The sequence below is a fragment of the Crocuta crocuta genome, unplaced genomic scaffold (assembly GCF_008692635.1).
Source record: "Crocuta crocuta isolate KB4526 unplaced genomic scaffold, BGI_CrCroc_1.0 scaffold153, whole genome shotgun sequence".
Taxonomy (NCBI): Eukaryota; Metazoa; Chordata; class Mammalia; order Carnivora; family Hyaenidae; genus Crocuta; species Crocuta crocuta.
Genome location: NW_027529525.1, coordinates 2,996,652 through 3,012,949, shown reverse-complemented (window position 1 = coordinate 3,012,949; position 16,298 = coordinate 2,996,652). Strand labels below are relative to the sequence as shown.

Sequence of the window (16,298 nt, the reverse complement as noted above, 5' to 3'; positions counted from 1 at the left end):
AATACTTTACAGCAGCAGTTGACAACAGATAAACCTACATATGGGTAAATAAGTATTTGCATCATTTAAAAACATAGATATGATTTTATATCTATGGTTTAATATCTATGTATTATAGATATGTATAATGAAAACATATATAGTATTTATACATATATATTGTAAAAGCACTCAAAAAATGGTTATTTTCAGAGACGGGTATGGGGTTTCAACTCTGTTAACATTTTATTTCTTTAAAGAGAGGGAAACAGGGAAGGAGGGACAGAATCAGTCCATGTAATGCAATATGACAAATGTTAGGCTATAAAGAGTGTGTAAAGTCAGGTTTGTGGTTATACAAGTCTCTTTTAGGTTATTTTCTATTTTTGTTTGTATAAGTTTTCATAATTAAAAATTTTTAGGGGCGCCTGGGTGGCTTAGTCGGTTAAGCGTCCGACTTTCACTTAGGTCATGATCTCGTGGTTCTTGGGTTCGAGCCCCGCGTCAGGCTCTGTGCTGACTGCCAGCTCAGAGCCTGGAGCCTGTTTCAGTCTGTGACTCCCTCTCTCTCTGACCCTCCCCTGCTCACGCTGTCTCTCTCTCTCTCTCCTAGAAATAAATAAAACATTAAAAAAAATTTTTTTTAAATTACCACCATCACCCCACAAACAAAATAAAACAAAATTCCACCCACTCTATGTGTCCATTCATTAAATCCATGTGAGGATTTCTTAATTCTCTCCTTGCCTTTGAGGATGGCACTCCTCTACTCAACCACAAGGACATTTCAGTGAGGCCATCTAGTGTGACTCAGCAATCTTTACCTTCCTTGAGTTTTCTACTTTTCAATGTTCAAACAGTTTAGTATTTGCCTTTTACAAAATCTTCTCTCTTAGGCCTAGGGTAACAATTTAAACTTGCTACCTCACTCCATTTTCTGAACACTAACTTCTTTTTAGTCTCCAACATGAAATGCATATTCAATGGATAGAATATGACCCTATTAGTAACTTTTTACTTGAGGGCTTCAATGTTGATGTTTAAATCCCAAGAGAAGACAGAAAAATATGTACACAAAACAACATACCTGGATATGAAAATACAGGCAGACACACGGCATCTTTATAATCCTAGCAATTTGTTCTACCACATGCAAACCTACCTTTAAGATAAGTTAATTCATCAGTATTGCTGATACTCAGTAAGTTGGCTCCTTGATTCTGACATGAAACATAAGCTTCCTTCCAAGAAAGAGCTGCCAGAGTATTAAATTGGTAGCAACTTCCAATCTGCTCATTCTTTTCCCAGTTAGCTTCACAGCCATTTTCTGTGGACAAAGAGATATGTTAGTGATCATAAAGTACGGGCTTACCAATACTGCAGTTCAACTACCATATTCTTAGGATACACAAGTTTATTGTTCAACTGACCATGTTTTGATTCTTTAGTTACAGAAAGAAATTTTGAAGTCATAGGAACCAAACGACTCTGGCTGATTAAAGCATCTACTCTCCTATCCTCTACTTTCTCATTATCCCCTATCAATTACAATGCCACATTTTACACACAATTATACACACAATTACAATGCCTGCCTGCCCTCTGCCTAAATGTAGGAGTCTTCAACTGTGTTCATGTTGTTAAACTCTTGAGCTGATGGAAAATAAGCTCACTTGAAGACAGTGGCAGACTGCAGAGGGGTTTGCCACAGCCTGCAGTAAAACTCCTGTGTGTATGTGTGTGTACAGACATGCTGTTTAAATGCCCTTAATGTAGAACCCGAGTGACTACCTTACTTTAAAAACTCAGCCTAAGTTTCTCCTTAATGTTTTAACAGAGGATTTAATATATGACATATAATTAATATTGAATAATCAATATTACATATGTATATGTCCACATATGTGTACATATGTATACAGACATACATGTTCATTGTATAATGTGCATATTATTTCCTTCAACAAATATCTACTGGTGCCCAGGTGGCTCAGTCAGTTAAGTGTCCAATTCCTGACTTTGGCTCAGGTCATGATCTCATGATTTGTGAGATTAAGCCCTGAGCTGGGATCCACACTGACAGCATAGAGCCTGCATGGGATTCTTTCTCCTCCTCTCTCTGCCCCTCCCCCTGCTTTCTCTCTCTCTTTTTCTCTCAAAATAAATAAACATTAAAAAAACCAAATACTGAAAAAGCAGTTACAATTTCAGACAAAGACCCTTCAAATTGTTTCTTAGATGGGATACATAGATCTTGATATAACTGGTTCAAAAACATAGTTAGAGACCCCCATGTACTCTCTAGAAGAGGAAACTTGACATAGACTATTTCACGTGTGTCCCAAGCTCCACTCTGGGGGGTTTTGCAAAGAGCTTCCCATCATTAGTCACATATCACATGTTAGACTCATGGCCTTTCAAGTTGGAAGGGGTCTCTGAGGCCATCTTGTCTAATGCTCTCATTTCACAGATGGGAACAAAGATCTAGAGGTGCTTGTGGCAGAGCTGTCATCAGAGCACTGGTCTCTAAATCTAGTCTTGTTGGTCTTTTAAACAGCATACACTGCTTCTTCAGCCACTTTTACGGGTTTTTACAACATTTGGTGAAAATAAAATAGGTAGATTTGCAAGTACATTGCCTGAAGTTTCCTTATTGTCACTGGAGCCCTATGCCTGTAAATCCAGAAGCTTGCAGGGGGGTGGCAGTAAGTCTGCTATAAAATACAATCTACATGGTTTAGCAATCCTCAGCTTTGAGAAACTCACAGTCTTCCTTCTTCCCTAAAAATAACTCTGAGAGGTATATGAATGCATTAATACTCCCCATTCTTATCCCACCACCCACTGGGTGGTGAGACCCACCCAGTGATGACACTGATACTCATGACAGTCAAGGAAGCAAGGCAGAGTGAGATAAATATGCTAGAGAATGAAGTCAGAAATCCTGGAATCTCCACCAGACACCATATGAATGTGGTCTGATTCTGACAGGCCATGTCATCAATCTGGGTCTGCCGCCCCTTACCTGAGATTTGAGGGTTTGCACTGGATAAGCTCCCTTTCACATCTAAAATTTCTGATCCAGACTATAGCGAGGTTTAAATGAAATCAGTTCCTAGTTGATGAAACTCTGCCTCATATCAGTTATAGTTGAAGCAAATATTGGCTTTTAACTTTTAGTAGGTTCTGGGTGTTGAAAATCCTGTGCCTCTACCTAGAACAGTAGTTCTTAAAGGGTGGTCCTCAGACCATCATCATCTGAGAACTCATTGAACTGTGAATTCTTGGGACCCACGCCAAAGCTACCAAATTATAATTTCTGAAGGTTGGCCTCAGAAATCTTTGTACTAACAAACTTTCCAAGTGATTCTGCTGCAGTATAACCTCTTTGATCAGGATAAGCTCTTCTAGTTGATTAGAACTTTTCATTTTGAAACTTAGCTTCCCTAAAGAGGGATCAGCATTACTAATACTTACAGATTGGCTACTGAATGAGGCATGATATTAGAGTTATTTGGGGCAAGGACTTCAGAACTGGGTTTCCTAGAGTTGAATCCTAACCCTGAAATGTATTAGTTATGTAACCTTAGGCAAGTGCTATAACTCCCCTGTGCCTCACTTTGGTCATCTGTGAAATGGGGATTAATAAGATTAATAGTGCTGCCTACCTTATAAGATTGTGTAAAGACTGAATGAGTTGATATAGTTTGAGTGCTAAAAATCGTATCATACTTGGCAAGAGACTATAAGTATTAACTATTATTGCCTAGGTCTGGAGCTGTTTTCTTTCACTTTATTATACATTCTTCCAAACTACTGACCACTTAAAAATATTTGTGGAGCACTTATCATGTCAGGTATTGTGATCACCTGTAACTCTCACTGGACTTGTGAGAAAATATATCAGTTATATGCCAGATAGTGATGCAACTACTAAAGTTGGTTTCTCTCTCTTTCTAAAGAACGGTGAATTTTTTAGCATATCCTGAATAGTTTGCTTCTAGTAAGAAGCAATTAGAAAAAATGCTCTACTCAACTTATAGAAACGGCAGAAGGAACAGTGTCACCAATTTTGAGAGGGCCAGGGATATGGGTCTCTTTGGTCCCCTACTCTTTGCTTCAGGCCATAAATACACTTAAGTCTCTATCATCTTAAAAGTGTTTCTTTAACCTACCTACCCCACAAACCACCATCATTGCTCTTTTTCTATTCCATAAACCTTAAGAGGCTTTCTCTCCTATTCACAATTCAGTCCACTATAACCTAACTTCTATGACCAATGGTCTTTTGAAACTGCTCTAATAAAGGTCAGCAGCAATTTCCTAACTGCTCATGCCTTTTCCACTTCCTCTTCCTGAGGTATCTTTGCTATAGAACATTCCCTCCTTCTTTGTCTTCCATGATAACATCCTGTCTTGGTTCTTTTCTTGGCCTATCCCTGAAAGCAAGCTCATAGTTACATATTACTTCCTCTTCTTTCCTTAAAAATATACTTCTTCTCTAGGATAATATTTGTTGCAGTCATTTGTGAGTTATCTTGGACTCTTCTTTCTCCCTTTAGCTTCACAGAAATGGTATCCATTTTCTCTCTCTATATAAAGTCCGTTAGCCCATACATACCTGGAATTAGGCAGATGCCCCACTTCTGATCATATTCATAATTTAAGGTGGTTGCACACCATGGCCCACCATGATTTACATCAAGAATGCACTCATGATGCCAGGTCCCGTTAACTAAGAATGGAAATTCACAAGGTCTTCCAAAGGAGTTCCCGTCTCTGGTATATATCTCTGTGGTGTGGGGAGGAAGTAGAGGAAAGGAAAGTTAAAAACTGGATAATTACCTTCAGTTAACTAATTCCTAAATTTTCTGTGAAAGAAAGGTTGTTGTTTGCACTTAAGAGAATAGAGCATCAGGGTGCCTGGGTGGCTCAGTGAATTAAGCATTTGACTCTTGATATTGACTCAGGTTGTGATCTCAGTTATGAGACTGACCTCAAGCCCAGCATTGGGCTCTGTGCTAAGCATGGAGCTTGCTTGGGATTCTCTCTCTCCCACTCTCTCTGCCTTTCCTCTACTTGTGTGATTGCTCCCTCTCTCTCTCAAAATAAATAAACTTTAAAATAATAAATAATAAAAAAAGAGAATACAGTATCTAAGTAGGCTATACAGTGTGGAAATTCAGAGCATGGATGCTGACTGTTCAGACCTGGACTTGAATGCTGGCTCCCCCACTAACCAACTGTGTGGCTGTGGGAAGCTCTCCAATTTCTATTAGCCTCAGTTTCTCTATTTACAAGTTAGGAATAATAGTATCTAACTCATAGGTTTATTCAAAAAGATTCAATGAGATAATCCATGTAAACTTCATTTGTTATGGTGTGGTAAAGAGCTAAATGATCCTGGCTTGATCCAGCAGGGATCAACTACTGTGGGTGGCAGAGTACTTCACAGAAGAGAACCCCTGCCTGAGACTAAATTTGCATTTTTAATTATTTTATTTAGTAAGAGTGGGGCCAGAAAAATCACTGAGGGTGGGTGGGTACTTTGGAACCAGTTGTGTTTAGGCAGATGGACACATAGCCCCATTGTCACAGACTGGTGGTAGAACTAAGGTTGTGGGTTTTGAGAAAGTGGGAGATTGAACAGCTGGATCTTTGAGATGGTTCTTGGAAAAGAGCAGGGCATGGTAATTCAGGTTATAAAGGAAGAACCAGCTTCGTCTGGGCAGTCATGGGAACAGCTGGTGGCCAGAGAGATAGTAGAACTAGCTTTTCATTTTTTTTTTAAAATTTAAATTCAAGTCAGTTAACATATATAGTGTAGTCTTGCCTTTAGGGGTAGAGCCCAGTGATTCATCTCTTACATATGACACCCAGTGCTCATCCTAAAAAGTGTCCTCCTTAATGCCCATCACCATTTAGCCCATCCCTTCCCCCACCTCCCCTCCAGCAACCTTCAGTTTGTTCTCTGTATTTAAAAGTCTCTTATGGTTTGCCTCCTTCTCTGTTTTTATCTTATTTTTCCTCCCTTACCCCTATGTTCATCTGTTGAGTTTCATTTTAATAACTTGCCCTGGTCCATGGAGAGGAACTGAAATTATTCCAACCACAAATATGTCTGGAAATACTAAAGAAAGTGCTCAATATTTATGTGGATAACAGTTCTCTTGGAAAGGGGTTTTTTAATAGAACAGCTAACTGTGTAATTATTTTGGTCACCTTTTTCCATATCCTTAATTTGTTTAAAACCAAGGTCATTAGCAGATCAAATAATGGCTACTAGGTAAAGCGTAATAGTCAGATCTTACCACCCTTTACCAGGCTATTAGGGTCCATCAAAATGTCTCACAGATTTGCCTAAAAGTGTACTTAAGATATTATTTGATTCCACATCCTTTATCATTCTCAAATATTCAGTTAACTGAAGTATGTTTGAGTTTAGAATATATTAATAGCAGTAGTACAGAAAAAAGTAAGAATAATCCAAATGCTTTTATTTGCAAACAATCTTTTAAGGAACACTGGTTTTAATTTTCCTCTGATAAAAATGATTTTGGACAGGATACTTCTGTTAAAGAGTAATTTAACCTTATACTTTATAAGGAACCTGCTTATTACCTACATTCTATTTTTAATGATACTAAAGCTCCCAATAGCTCATGACAACTTCTCTTCCAATATCATAACACTTAAAATGACTCCCTGAGCACAGCGACTATTACTTGTAGAGCCATCAGATTCTTCCTAAAAAATCCTGTGTTTCTGTAATACAGAGTGCTCTCACATACATTTCCTTTACTTGCTCTTTATCATAAACCTATGAGATCGATAGGGCAAGTGTTACACTTTTTTGTGAAACCTCCATTTTTGCAATGTAGTTAAATAAAACATTTAGTAAACTATTAGTGACAGGAATGAGAATTGGCTCTCTCATTAGAGTCCTTGACATGTTAAGGACAACTTGTGACTTTAATGGCTGCCTTCTCAGGTTTTAAGTCCTGTTTCATAGCTTAAAGCTGGGTTTCAATTAAAAAACTCTCCTATTCACAATATTCTTTGAAGAATGATAAGCATATAACAACAACCACATTAGTAGCAGTTAAATTATGCCAACTATTCATGAAGTATTTTATTCTCACACATTTTTCACTGAGCTGGACCTCTTAAATCCCATGGGTTTCCCTAGAGAGACAGTCTTTTCCTGAGAAGAATCTTCTCTGAATGTGTGAATTTATGATGATAACACTCGTAAAACAACAGCTTACTCTGAACTAGGTACAAATTAGTGAGTTGAATCCCTTACATGGAAAACTAACATTAATTTCTTCAGCAACATGAGGCAAAATAGCTTCAGTGGTTAAAAAGTTTGGCAGGCTTCCAAGACTTGTTCAAAATTCAGACAGCTCTCCACGAAATTCAATTTCCTCTTTATTCACCAAATACACAAAATTTGAAGGCTGCTAGTGAGCTCAAGATATCTTAATGATATACCTGTATATCTGGAGACTGGTCAAAGGCTACTCATTCATAGAATTTATACAACTAAAGTTTTCTCTGAGATGAATATGACTCACATGGAATGGGGGTTGGAAAGGAAGGCAACCCAGGAAACAATTACAAATAATTTTTCTTATATTAGAAATAAAAGCATTTATATTGCAAATACAAGGGAGAAATAAAAAAGCTGTATTTGGGGAATTCAGTCATGGTGTTGAGTGTAGCTTTGCTGTAACAAGTGGGGTAACCTTGGACTTCACTCTATTGGGGCTCTTAAGCCTTATCTTATCTTTCTTATCTCTATACAGCTAGACAAAAGGCAGGACAGAGACCAATATGAGGAGTCTGACAGAGTAGTCCCAGAGAAAGTCCTTAATTTAAGACAGTAGTCTCTAATCTAAGAACATAAAGGGACCATATAAATTCAAAAGTGTAAAATTTCCAGGACTTAATATGTGATTAAAATGAATGGTAAGAGAGGAAAGCAGGACAATTCTAGGATAACTTGTAGATTTCTGACATACACAACTTGGATGGTACCAATCACCTGGAAAGCAAAGGCGAAGAGAAGGCAGGTTTGACCCTGGCTTCTGCCTGAATCAAAACTTGAGGTATGTGATGATGAGTCAGAACTATGTGAGCCTTTTCTCAGAAATCTTTAATTCAGTGTTTCAAATATTGTATTTGGTAAGGTTAAGAAACACTTTATGCCTGTGGGCTCTTGCTGGTGGCACTGCTTAACTCTCTCTGGGGTGGTACCCCAAGCACAGGCCTCGTTCTCAGAAGAATATTACAAATGCATAAAATAAAACCCATAGGATTACAAAGAAAACCAGTTGGACTGAAACTAAGGTCTTTGGGGGACTTAAGGAATTTACAATTCAACTACATCTCTCAGAAGAATTAGGAGCAGGAGACAGAAAGAGCCCTACCAAAAAAAAAATTATCTTGTCTGATCTTTAAACAAATTCAATGAAACAAATCAAATCCAATTCAAAAGGCAATTTGTGTCATTTCATGTTTTCTCTTAGCTGCCAAGTTGGAGAAATGCTTTCAAATTACAAAACTTAAACTTTCCATTAAGTGGTATCCAAATAGCAATTGCTTCTTAGGCTTAGGAGGAAGCTGGTTAGCAAAAACAGACTTGTTCAACAACTCAAGGATCGAGGATTTAAAAAAAAGAAAAACCCCATCTGTAATTCTCTAATATTTTCCCATAAGAGAAAAGAGTAGATCCTGACATCTCAGAAGCAGATGCATCTTCAGTAGGAAACAGAAACAGGTTACCACAGGAGAAAAATTTGTGTGTGTTACAGGAAGGATGGAAGGCCAAATTTAGCTTAAATGAACTTTAAGAGAAAAGAAAAATCGCTGTGAAGCTATGTAAATTTACAAAGAAGAGCAAAGGTGAGATAATAGTTAAGTCTTAGATAAGATAATTAAATATATATTTATATATAAATATTTGATGTAATTCAGAGCAAAATGATGAAAAAGATTTGCTTGGGTGATAACAAATTACATTTAGAGGTTTAAAAAATAAAGCTGCTCATTCTCACTTGGAAAGTTGTTATAATCCAGTTTCTAGATGCAGAACAAAGTTCATGATTAGCTCCCTCATAGGCAATATTCATATATAGTTGACCTTCCAATAACATGGGTTTGAACTACATGGGTCCACTTATATGTGGATTTTTTTCTGATAAATTATTTCTATTCCTTATGGTTTTTTTTATTGTAAAGTTTATTTATTTATTTTGAGAGAGAGAAAGAGAGAGAGCATGAGTGGGAAAGGGGTAGAGAGAGTGAGAGAGAGAGAATCCCAAGCAGACTCTGACCTGGGGCTGGATCTCACTAACCATGAGATCATGACCTGAGCCAAAATCAAGAGTCAGATGCTTAACCCACTGAGCCACCCAGGAACCTCCCCTTATTATTTTCTTAATAGCATTTTCTTTTCTCTAGCTTACTTTATTGTAAGAATACATTATGTAATACATATACAAGATACATGTTAACTGTTTACATTGTCCTAAGGTTTCCAGTCAACAATAGGTTATTAGCAGTTAAGTTTCAGGTGAGTCAAATTTTTAACCTCATGGGGGTCAATGCTCCTAACTCCCACATTGTTCAAGGGTGAACTGTATTTATTTTTGAAGGCAATTGAGAAAAAGTCCACTCTTAAAATGCCGAATCATAAACACAAACATCAAAGTGTGACCGCCATGCCAAAAATAAAAATAAACTCACACGAGGTCTTGAAATTTTTCCATTACATAAAAATCTGCTGACAAGGAGAAATACATTTTCTTTTTGTCCTTTTTCTTTCTTCTTTTTTAACTTAGAATAGGTTTGATTTTATTAGGTCATTTGAAGAATTTCCTGTTACTCTACCATTTCCTTTCCTCTGGAGTTCAGAATGTAATCATGGGAAATACATATGCTCAAGCATCAGAGAGATTTCAAATCCCAGGTTTAGTACAGAGTGACTGTGTGACCTCTGACAAGGCACCTAGCCTTTTCTAGCTGTACCTGTAAAATGGGAAAAATAGCACCAACCTCACATAGGTTACTCAGTGTTACTGTACTGTCCTGGAATTGAATGCTAGCTCACTGCCCTTACCAATGCATTACTTTATTTGTGGTCAGTTGTCCGTGTTCAATGTCACGTTTACCAAACACAACAACAAATAACTCAGAGTCCCTCTCCAATACTTACCATGGTAAGGTTGATCACAGAGGTTTTCCTCTGTGCCTCCTTTCTTCCAGACATCAGATGAATTTGTACTTGCTATAGCATGTCCATTCTTCAGAGCCAATCTGTACTGGGCAGCTCCATACAAAGAGTAGTGCTCACATTTCCACCACAGCATGGCACTGGACTCACAGCTGAACATTCTCAAGGAATCTGTGGGTTTAGTAATATCTAGTCCAAGGCACTTCTGGGATTGCAAATGAAAGAGCCGATGCTGGGACACCCACTTCCATAACATGTCCCTACTTCCATCACAGTCTGTTGCTACTATCCAGTCATTCAGTGGCTTGATGCACTTGCCTACATTTTCATTGACAATGGTGAATGGATCATTGCCTGGGTCAAGACAGACAGTTAAAGAAGATATTTCAGGATTTTAAACCACGTGGTCAGTGTGCCTTGGCCCCTGCTTATTGAGGAGAGTCTGAGCACCCCTGGACTAATCCCACCCTCCAACGTCTATAAACTGCAATGCACTACACAAGGTCAGAGGACAGCGGAAGCCAGAGAGGCAGTATCGTGTGGGTTAAGAGCATAAGCCAGTGTGCCTTGTTCATAGTCTGCCTCTGCTACTTATTACCCGTGTGATCAGGGCAAGTTATTTAACACTATGCCTCAGTTTCCTCCTTTGTGAAATTGTACTTCATATGGTAGACATGAAGTTAAAATGAGCTCATACACGAAAAGCACTTAAGAATAGAATGTATGATTTTAATTGTTATTCCATGGAATACTCCTTATTTAATTAGATGAAGAAGTTCCTTAATTTTCATCTTCTTTATAGAGGTGGTCTACAATCAATGAAAAGTATCCTGAACCTATTCAGGACCACAGTTCTGTCTTGCTTACACTTTAGCTACTATGGCAGGGCAAATTATTCCATGGCATGAACATGTCTCAGAAGAAATGGGGAGACTTCTGAGGGGACAGAAGTAGAAGAGTGGGATAGAGGGATGAGAGGAAATGAAGGTCTGGATTCTGAGGGTAGGAGGGACCACGATCAGCTATATCTTAGCACCTACAGGAATGTGATGGGAAGCTGTGGGGAGAGGTTGGGGGAATGCTGACTGTGTGGATCACCTACGGAGGCTGAGCCTGAGCTCCAGGAATCACCTGGGATTCAGAATTCAACAGCCAGTTTGAACACTGTTTGAACAGTGGGAAACTCCAAAGTAATAAGTGTAAGCTGAAGGCTAAAGGAGGGACTTTCCTGAACGTTTCCCTGGCAGTTTTGCATTAGTTGAGGAAGACTCAGTAATGACAAAAACTGAAGTTCTGTTAACTTGGTGGAATGGGACCTCAGAATAAAACTTAATTTGATTCTATGAAAATAAAGTAATGCATTGTTTCTTGCACACTTGAGCTTATGGAACAGGATTCATATCTGTTACAACAACTTACAGTTGAACAATTTAGCCAGTTCTTTTATACATTTTTTTTGAAGTTATAGCACAAAAGTTCATGTTGCTGACAGGAAACCTGAAATATCTTAGAGAAGGTTAAACAATCATTGTTAGTGAACCAAAAGGTTCAGCAGAAGGACCTGTAAATTTTTAGTTCTCAAAAGTCACTTTCATTTTGATGCCAGCTTCACAATCACTGATTTTACTAACACTTCATACCTTTTCTAATAATAATTCACAGGCTTTCAGAGTTAAAAATTCTTATACAAAGGACTTGAGGGGAAATTTCACCATATAAATAATAACTATAACATTAAGTCAAATTCCAGCTTGAACTTCAAACAGAATTTTTTGTTTTAAATAGCAGCAGCAGCAACAAGAAGAGGAACAACTACAAAATCCTGTAAAACATTACATTACTTCTGTTTTCAAATCTGTATTTTAAAATATTATGTAGGGCTGCAGCTAGGTGTCTTGGTCATAGCAACTTCCATCCCTCACCCTTCCTTCTTGGACATTTCTCTGCCATTCTCTGCTTTATGGACATCATCTGATAGAATAGTTAACAAAAGGAGGAAAACATACTGTCTTAGAAGATTACACTCACAATTTCTTCAAAGTCCTTCTCCTACATATTCAATATTGACTCAGGCCCATGAGGTATTTTTTTCCCTAACTATTCTCTCACTTCTCCAAAATAAACCTTGTATTCCAAAATATCAGGAGTTACTGCAGAAAAAAAAGGAGTCTGCTTCTACAGGAGAATAGGATGCCACCTCCATGGTGGAACCTTTCCCTCCCTTGCCCTCTGGTCTCACTGTTCTCTTTCTTAGACACTCTGCTCTATGCCCTTTGATCCCAGCAGTAGCTTTGCTATCTTTGCAGTGTTTCAAAGATTTTTCAAGTTGCCTTTGCAGAATCCAAGAGATTAGCTATAGCTCTAAGCATAGTAGAACAATGGAATAAAGAGTTAGGCGTGCTAGATTGAAGACCTACCTCTACTACTAGTTAACTGGGAAATGTTGGGGGAAGTCACTTAATCTCTCCAGGGTATTCGTATCTCCAAATGTAAGATGAAAGCAGAGAAGTTTAGGATACCTAAGCCACTTACAGTACAAATATTCTATGCTTCCACAAGATACGTTTTCCTACCCTTTCAGGTTTTACTGGTCTTTGCCAAGTTCACTGTATATTGTTCTTAAACAGATGTCCACAACTTTACTATGTCATGCTAATGCTAGTAGCATTTTAGGTCATTCTAATCGCATTAGTATCAGGTATGTGAACTTAAGTAACAGTGATACTTTATAAATACTCTTTGGAAGTGAAAAAAAATTATCCTTTCCCATTTACTGTATGTTTTTCTTCTGGGACACTTATAGACTGAACAAGTTTGGAACAACTCTGAACGACTACAGGAGAGGTGTGGAATGGCATGGAAAAGCTATGTAAAAGAGGAATTGCCAAGCTTCTTACCTAATTGTAAATATCTATGATCATAAATACTTGCCTCATTCTAATCTGTCTTTTAACTAAGTAGTTATAATCAATGTTTAACATCTATAGTGGTCCCTTAGCACAGACATTAATTATTGATATGATTTAAGGAAAGTTGCCATTAGCTTTCTTACATAATGTATGTGTAAGCATTCATACATAATATATACAGTAGGGAGAATCTTCTCATGATGTTTTCCCATATCTTTCCTTACCCTTCGTAGAAGCTGTTCAGTCTGCCTCAATTTTGTGACCCTACTGGATGGCAGACTGAAGCGTGGGAAGGACTGAGGAAGTGTGAAAATAATTCTTTATTTATGAAATTTGTTAAATAAGGGTAACTGAATAAAATATTTCATAAATTTATTACACTTTGAAAAGCTAATTGCAGAGCAACTTATAAAATAGATTCTTTATTGACAACCTTATGTTGCATCTTGTCCATGTTACCTTATAATATATCCTAAATGGAATTTTAATGTTTACTTCCACATACAATATTTGGGCAAGTCTAAAAGGCAGAGGTTGATGAAAATAAGTCTCATCATCCCTAGTAGCATTTTTATATGCTTTATTTTATATAAATATTCTAGTGGTATCTGAGAGGAAATGGCAAAATAGCATTACCATATATTGAAAATGAATTTTTAGTATTCCACATTCATCAAAGGAAAACTATCTCCTATTGCCTAATCATTAGGTTAACTCTTATCTTACCTAAATAAAAGAGGTTTGCACATTTCAAAGAAAAGCTGGACATCAACATTTTATAATCACAGACAAATGGAGAGGGAGATAGAGGCAAGAAGGATGAAGACTGCAGTATTTTTAGTTTCAGGGGAACTTCTAGAGCCCACAATGTTAAGCATTTCATGGAGTCACCACCATGTATATAGACTGTACAGGTTGAGTAGGAAAGAATCAGAAGTTTGGGTTTGCCAGTTCAAAAACAGGTCCTGAAGTAACCTGAAGTGACAATCTAGTAGGAGTCAGGAAGTCATGGCATTCTGGTTAGGTGGTATGGGCTGGTGCGAACCTCAGAAGTCCCAGAAGGATTGGTTTACATCAAGCTATTAGCTCTCCAAGGAGGCCAAAAAGTAAACCAAGCAATTGGAATTTCCCCAGGGACCCAGAGGAACTCTTTCAGCACCTGAGCAACCCAGGCCTCCTGCACAAACCTAGCTGCATACATGTGACAGAATGCATGCCATTACCAGCATCGTGAAGCTGACACACTGCCAGACAAATTACTCAAATGGCTGGGGTTTCAAAATTCCAGCACTTCCCTTAACGGGCCCACAAGTCTGGTCTGAGGGTGTGTGTAAGAGGACAAGAGCAGCTGCTAACGGTGAGGAAGGATTCAGGAAATCAAGTAACTGCCAGGACCTTAGTGCAGGGAGAATGGAGTTAAGCTGATGCTCTCTGCTTTGGGATGATGAGAAAGGCCAGGAGTTGCAGAGATTGCCAAAAATTAAGGAAATCTTGAGTTCTGTGGGGGAGACAAAACAGGTAAGACTAAAGCAGAAGTAGATGGAAACCATCTAGCCTTCACACACACCAAGGTTAGTGTGTTTTGACTGTAGTTAGTCATGACAGTGAAATTTTTCTCCCTGGATTGTGGGCAGGTGAAATAGAATTCTCACATGCAGTAAAGGACTTTTGGCAGTTTCCAACAGGAAGGGTCAAACAAGAATGGAGAAGTGTGAATCAGATCAGCATTCACTAAAAGGTCCTTGATGTAGTGTGATGTCACTCACACTCTGGGAAATTTCTTATCATCTGAAGAAAGTCTAAATCTGGCAGTAACTTAGTTTAGCTATTACAAGAAAATAAGAACCACAAGCAACCTATGTTTTCAAAAACGTTCTTGCTCATCTTTTACTTCCTCATACAGGCAAGTTAACAGAAGTGGGAGGTGGTGACGGCCCACTGACCACCCGCTATGCAGCGCGACTAAGAAAGTCTTCGTGGCAAGGCAAAAAGAAAGTAAAAGCAAGCTCCGATTGCTGCCAGGGGGCATGGTGAGGCTGGCACTACCCAGAGCATCAGCGAAGGGAGTCTATTCCTGGTCCTGGTTCCGCAGTTAGAGGCAGGAAGGAGGTCTCTGGGCAAGCGACCTGCGCTCCAACGTGGGACTGTCAGCCTTGCTGGGGTGTTTTGGAGCTAATAAGCCAGTTAGAGGCTCAAGGCTTTCGGGGAGGGCATCACAACGAAGTTATGATCGTGGTCACCTTAGGAGACATGGTTTAACCTGACTTCCTTTTGGACGTGCACGTTGGCGAAGGTGCAGCGAAGTTGGGGAATCATTAATCATCCTGGGCGTTGTGAGTAGAAAGGTCCTCTAGACACTGAGTGGCCAAGGTGCCCAAGAGGCGAAGGAGGGGCAAGACCCACTGGTTGGGGTGTGGGGGTTGCTGAAGAGCCCTTTACTCCAAGGAAGCAAGATTTTAGAGGCGACAGGATGAGGAAGGGGCGGCGGACCCGCACAGAAAAGGTGATGCGCCTTCCATAAGGTGGACTCTTCTCCCTCAGCACTAGAAAGGCCGTGCCCCACCCCCTCACTCCTCCCCGCCAGTCTCCAGGTGCCCGGGGGCCAGGGAGCTGCTTCTACCTCAGACCTCCCTTCGGCTCACTTGTTCGGCTCCGGACCCCCGAAGAAAACAGAGGTGACGAGACCGGGAGCGCAAGTCCTAACCCCAACCGAGGAAAGTCGGCAGACCTGACAACATCCAGCGCCTTGGCCGCCGGAGGCCTGGCGCTCCCGCGGTTACCTGCGTGGCCAGAGGGCTCCGCCACCCCGAAGCACCTGAGGAGGAGCACGAGGAGCTCCGCGGCGCGGCGAAGGGTCGCCCGGCGCGTCCTCATCCTGAGTCGCCCCCTAGGAGTCCAACCTGGTCCTCGGGCGCACACGGGACCTACCCCTCCCGCTGCGCCCAGCTGGCGCAGCCGGCACTTTTGCCTCCAGCCTCAGGGCAACCCCGGCCCCGCCCCCTCCACCCTCGGCCAATCAGGCTGGGCGGGGCGGGGCAAGGGCGTGGAATCGTTGGCGGGAAGACTAAGAGCTCAGTTACTGCGCGCCTCCCAGCTACCCACACGCCAGGAGACTGGAAGCGAGCGTGCAGCTAAAAATGCAGGGTGTCGCGCAGACTACCGGGCTTGGGGGT

At 39.9% G+C, this 16,298-nt stretch overlaps 1 protein-coding gene across 1 annotated transcript in view; it reads right to left on the bottom strand.

The window, feature by feature from the left end:
- The window catches only part of LY75 (lymphocyte antigen 75), a 101,860-nt gene extending 85,824 nt beyond the window's left edge, over positions 1 to 16,036 (bottom strand). The window contains exons 1-4 of the mRNA XM_077761010.1: positions 15,906 to 16,036; positions 10,199 to 10,570; positions 4,601 to 4,771; positions 1,142 to 1,306 (exon numbers count right to left, since the gene is read on the bottom strand). Coding sequence (XP_077617136.1) covers positions 1,142 to 1,306; positions 4,601 to 4,771; positions 10,199 to 10,570; positions 15,906 to 15,999 — 802 coding nt within the window. The 5' untranslated portion in view covers positions 16,000 to 16,036. The remainder of the gene's footprint in view (positions 1 to 1,141; positions 1,307 to 4,600; positions 4,772 to 10,198; positions 10,571 to 15,905) is intronic.
- Between the last annotated feature and the right edge of the window lie 262 nt (positions 16,037 to 16,298).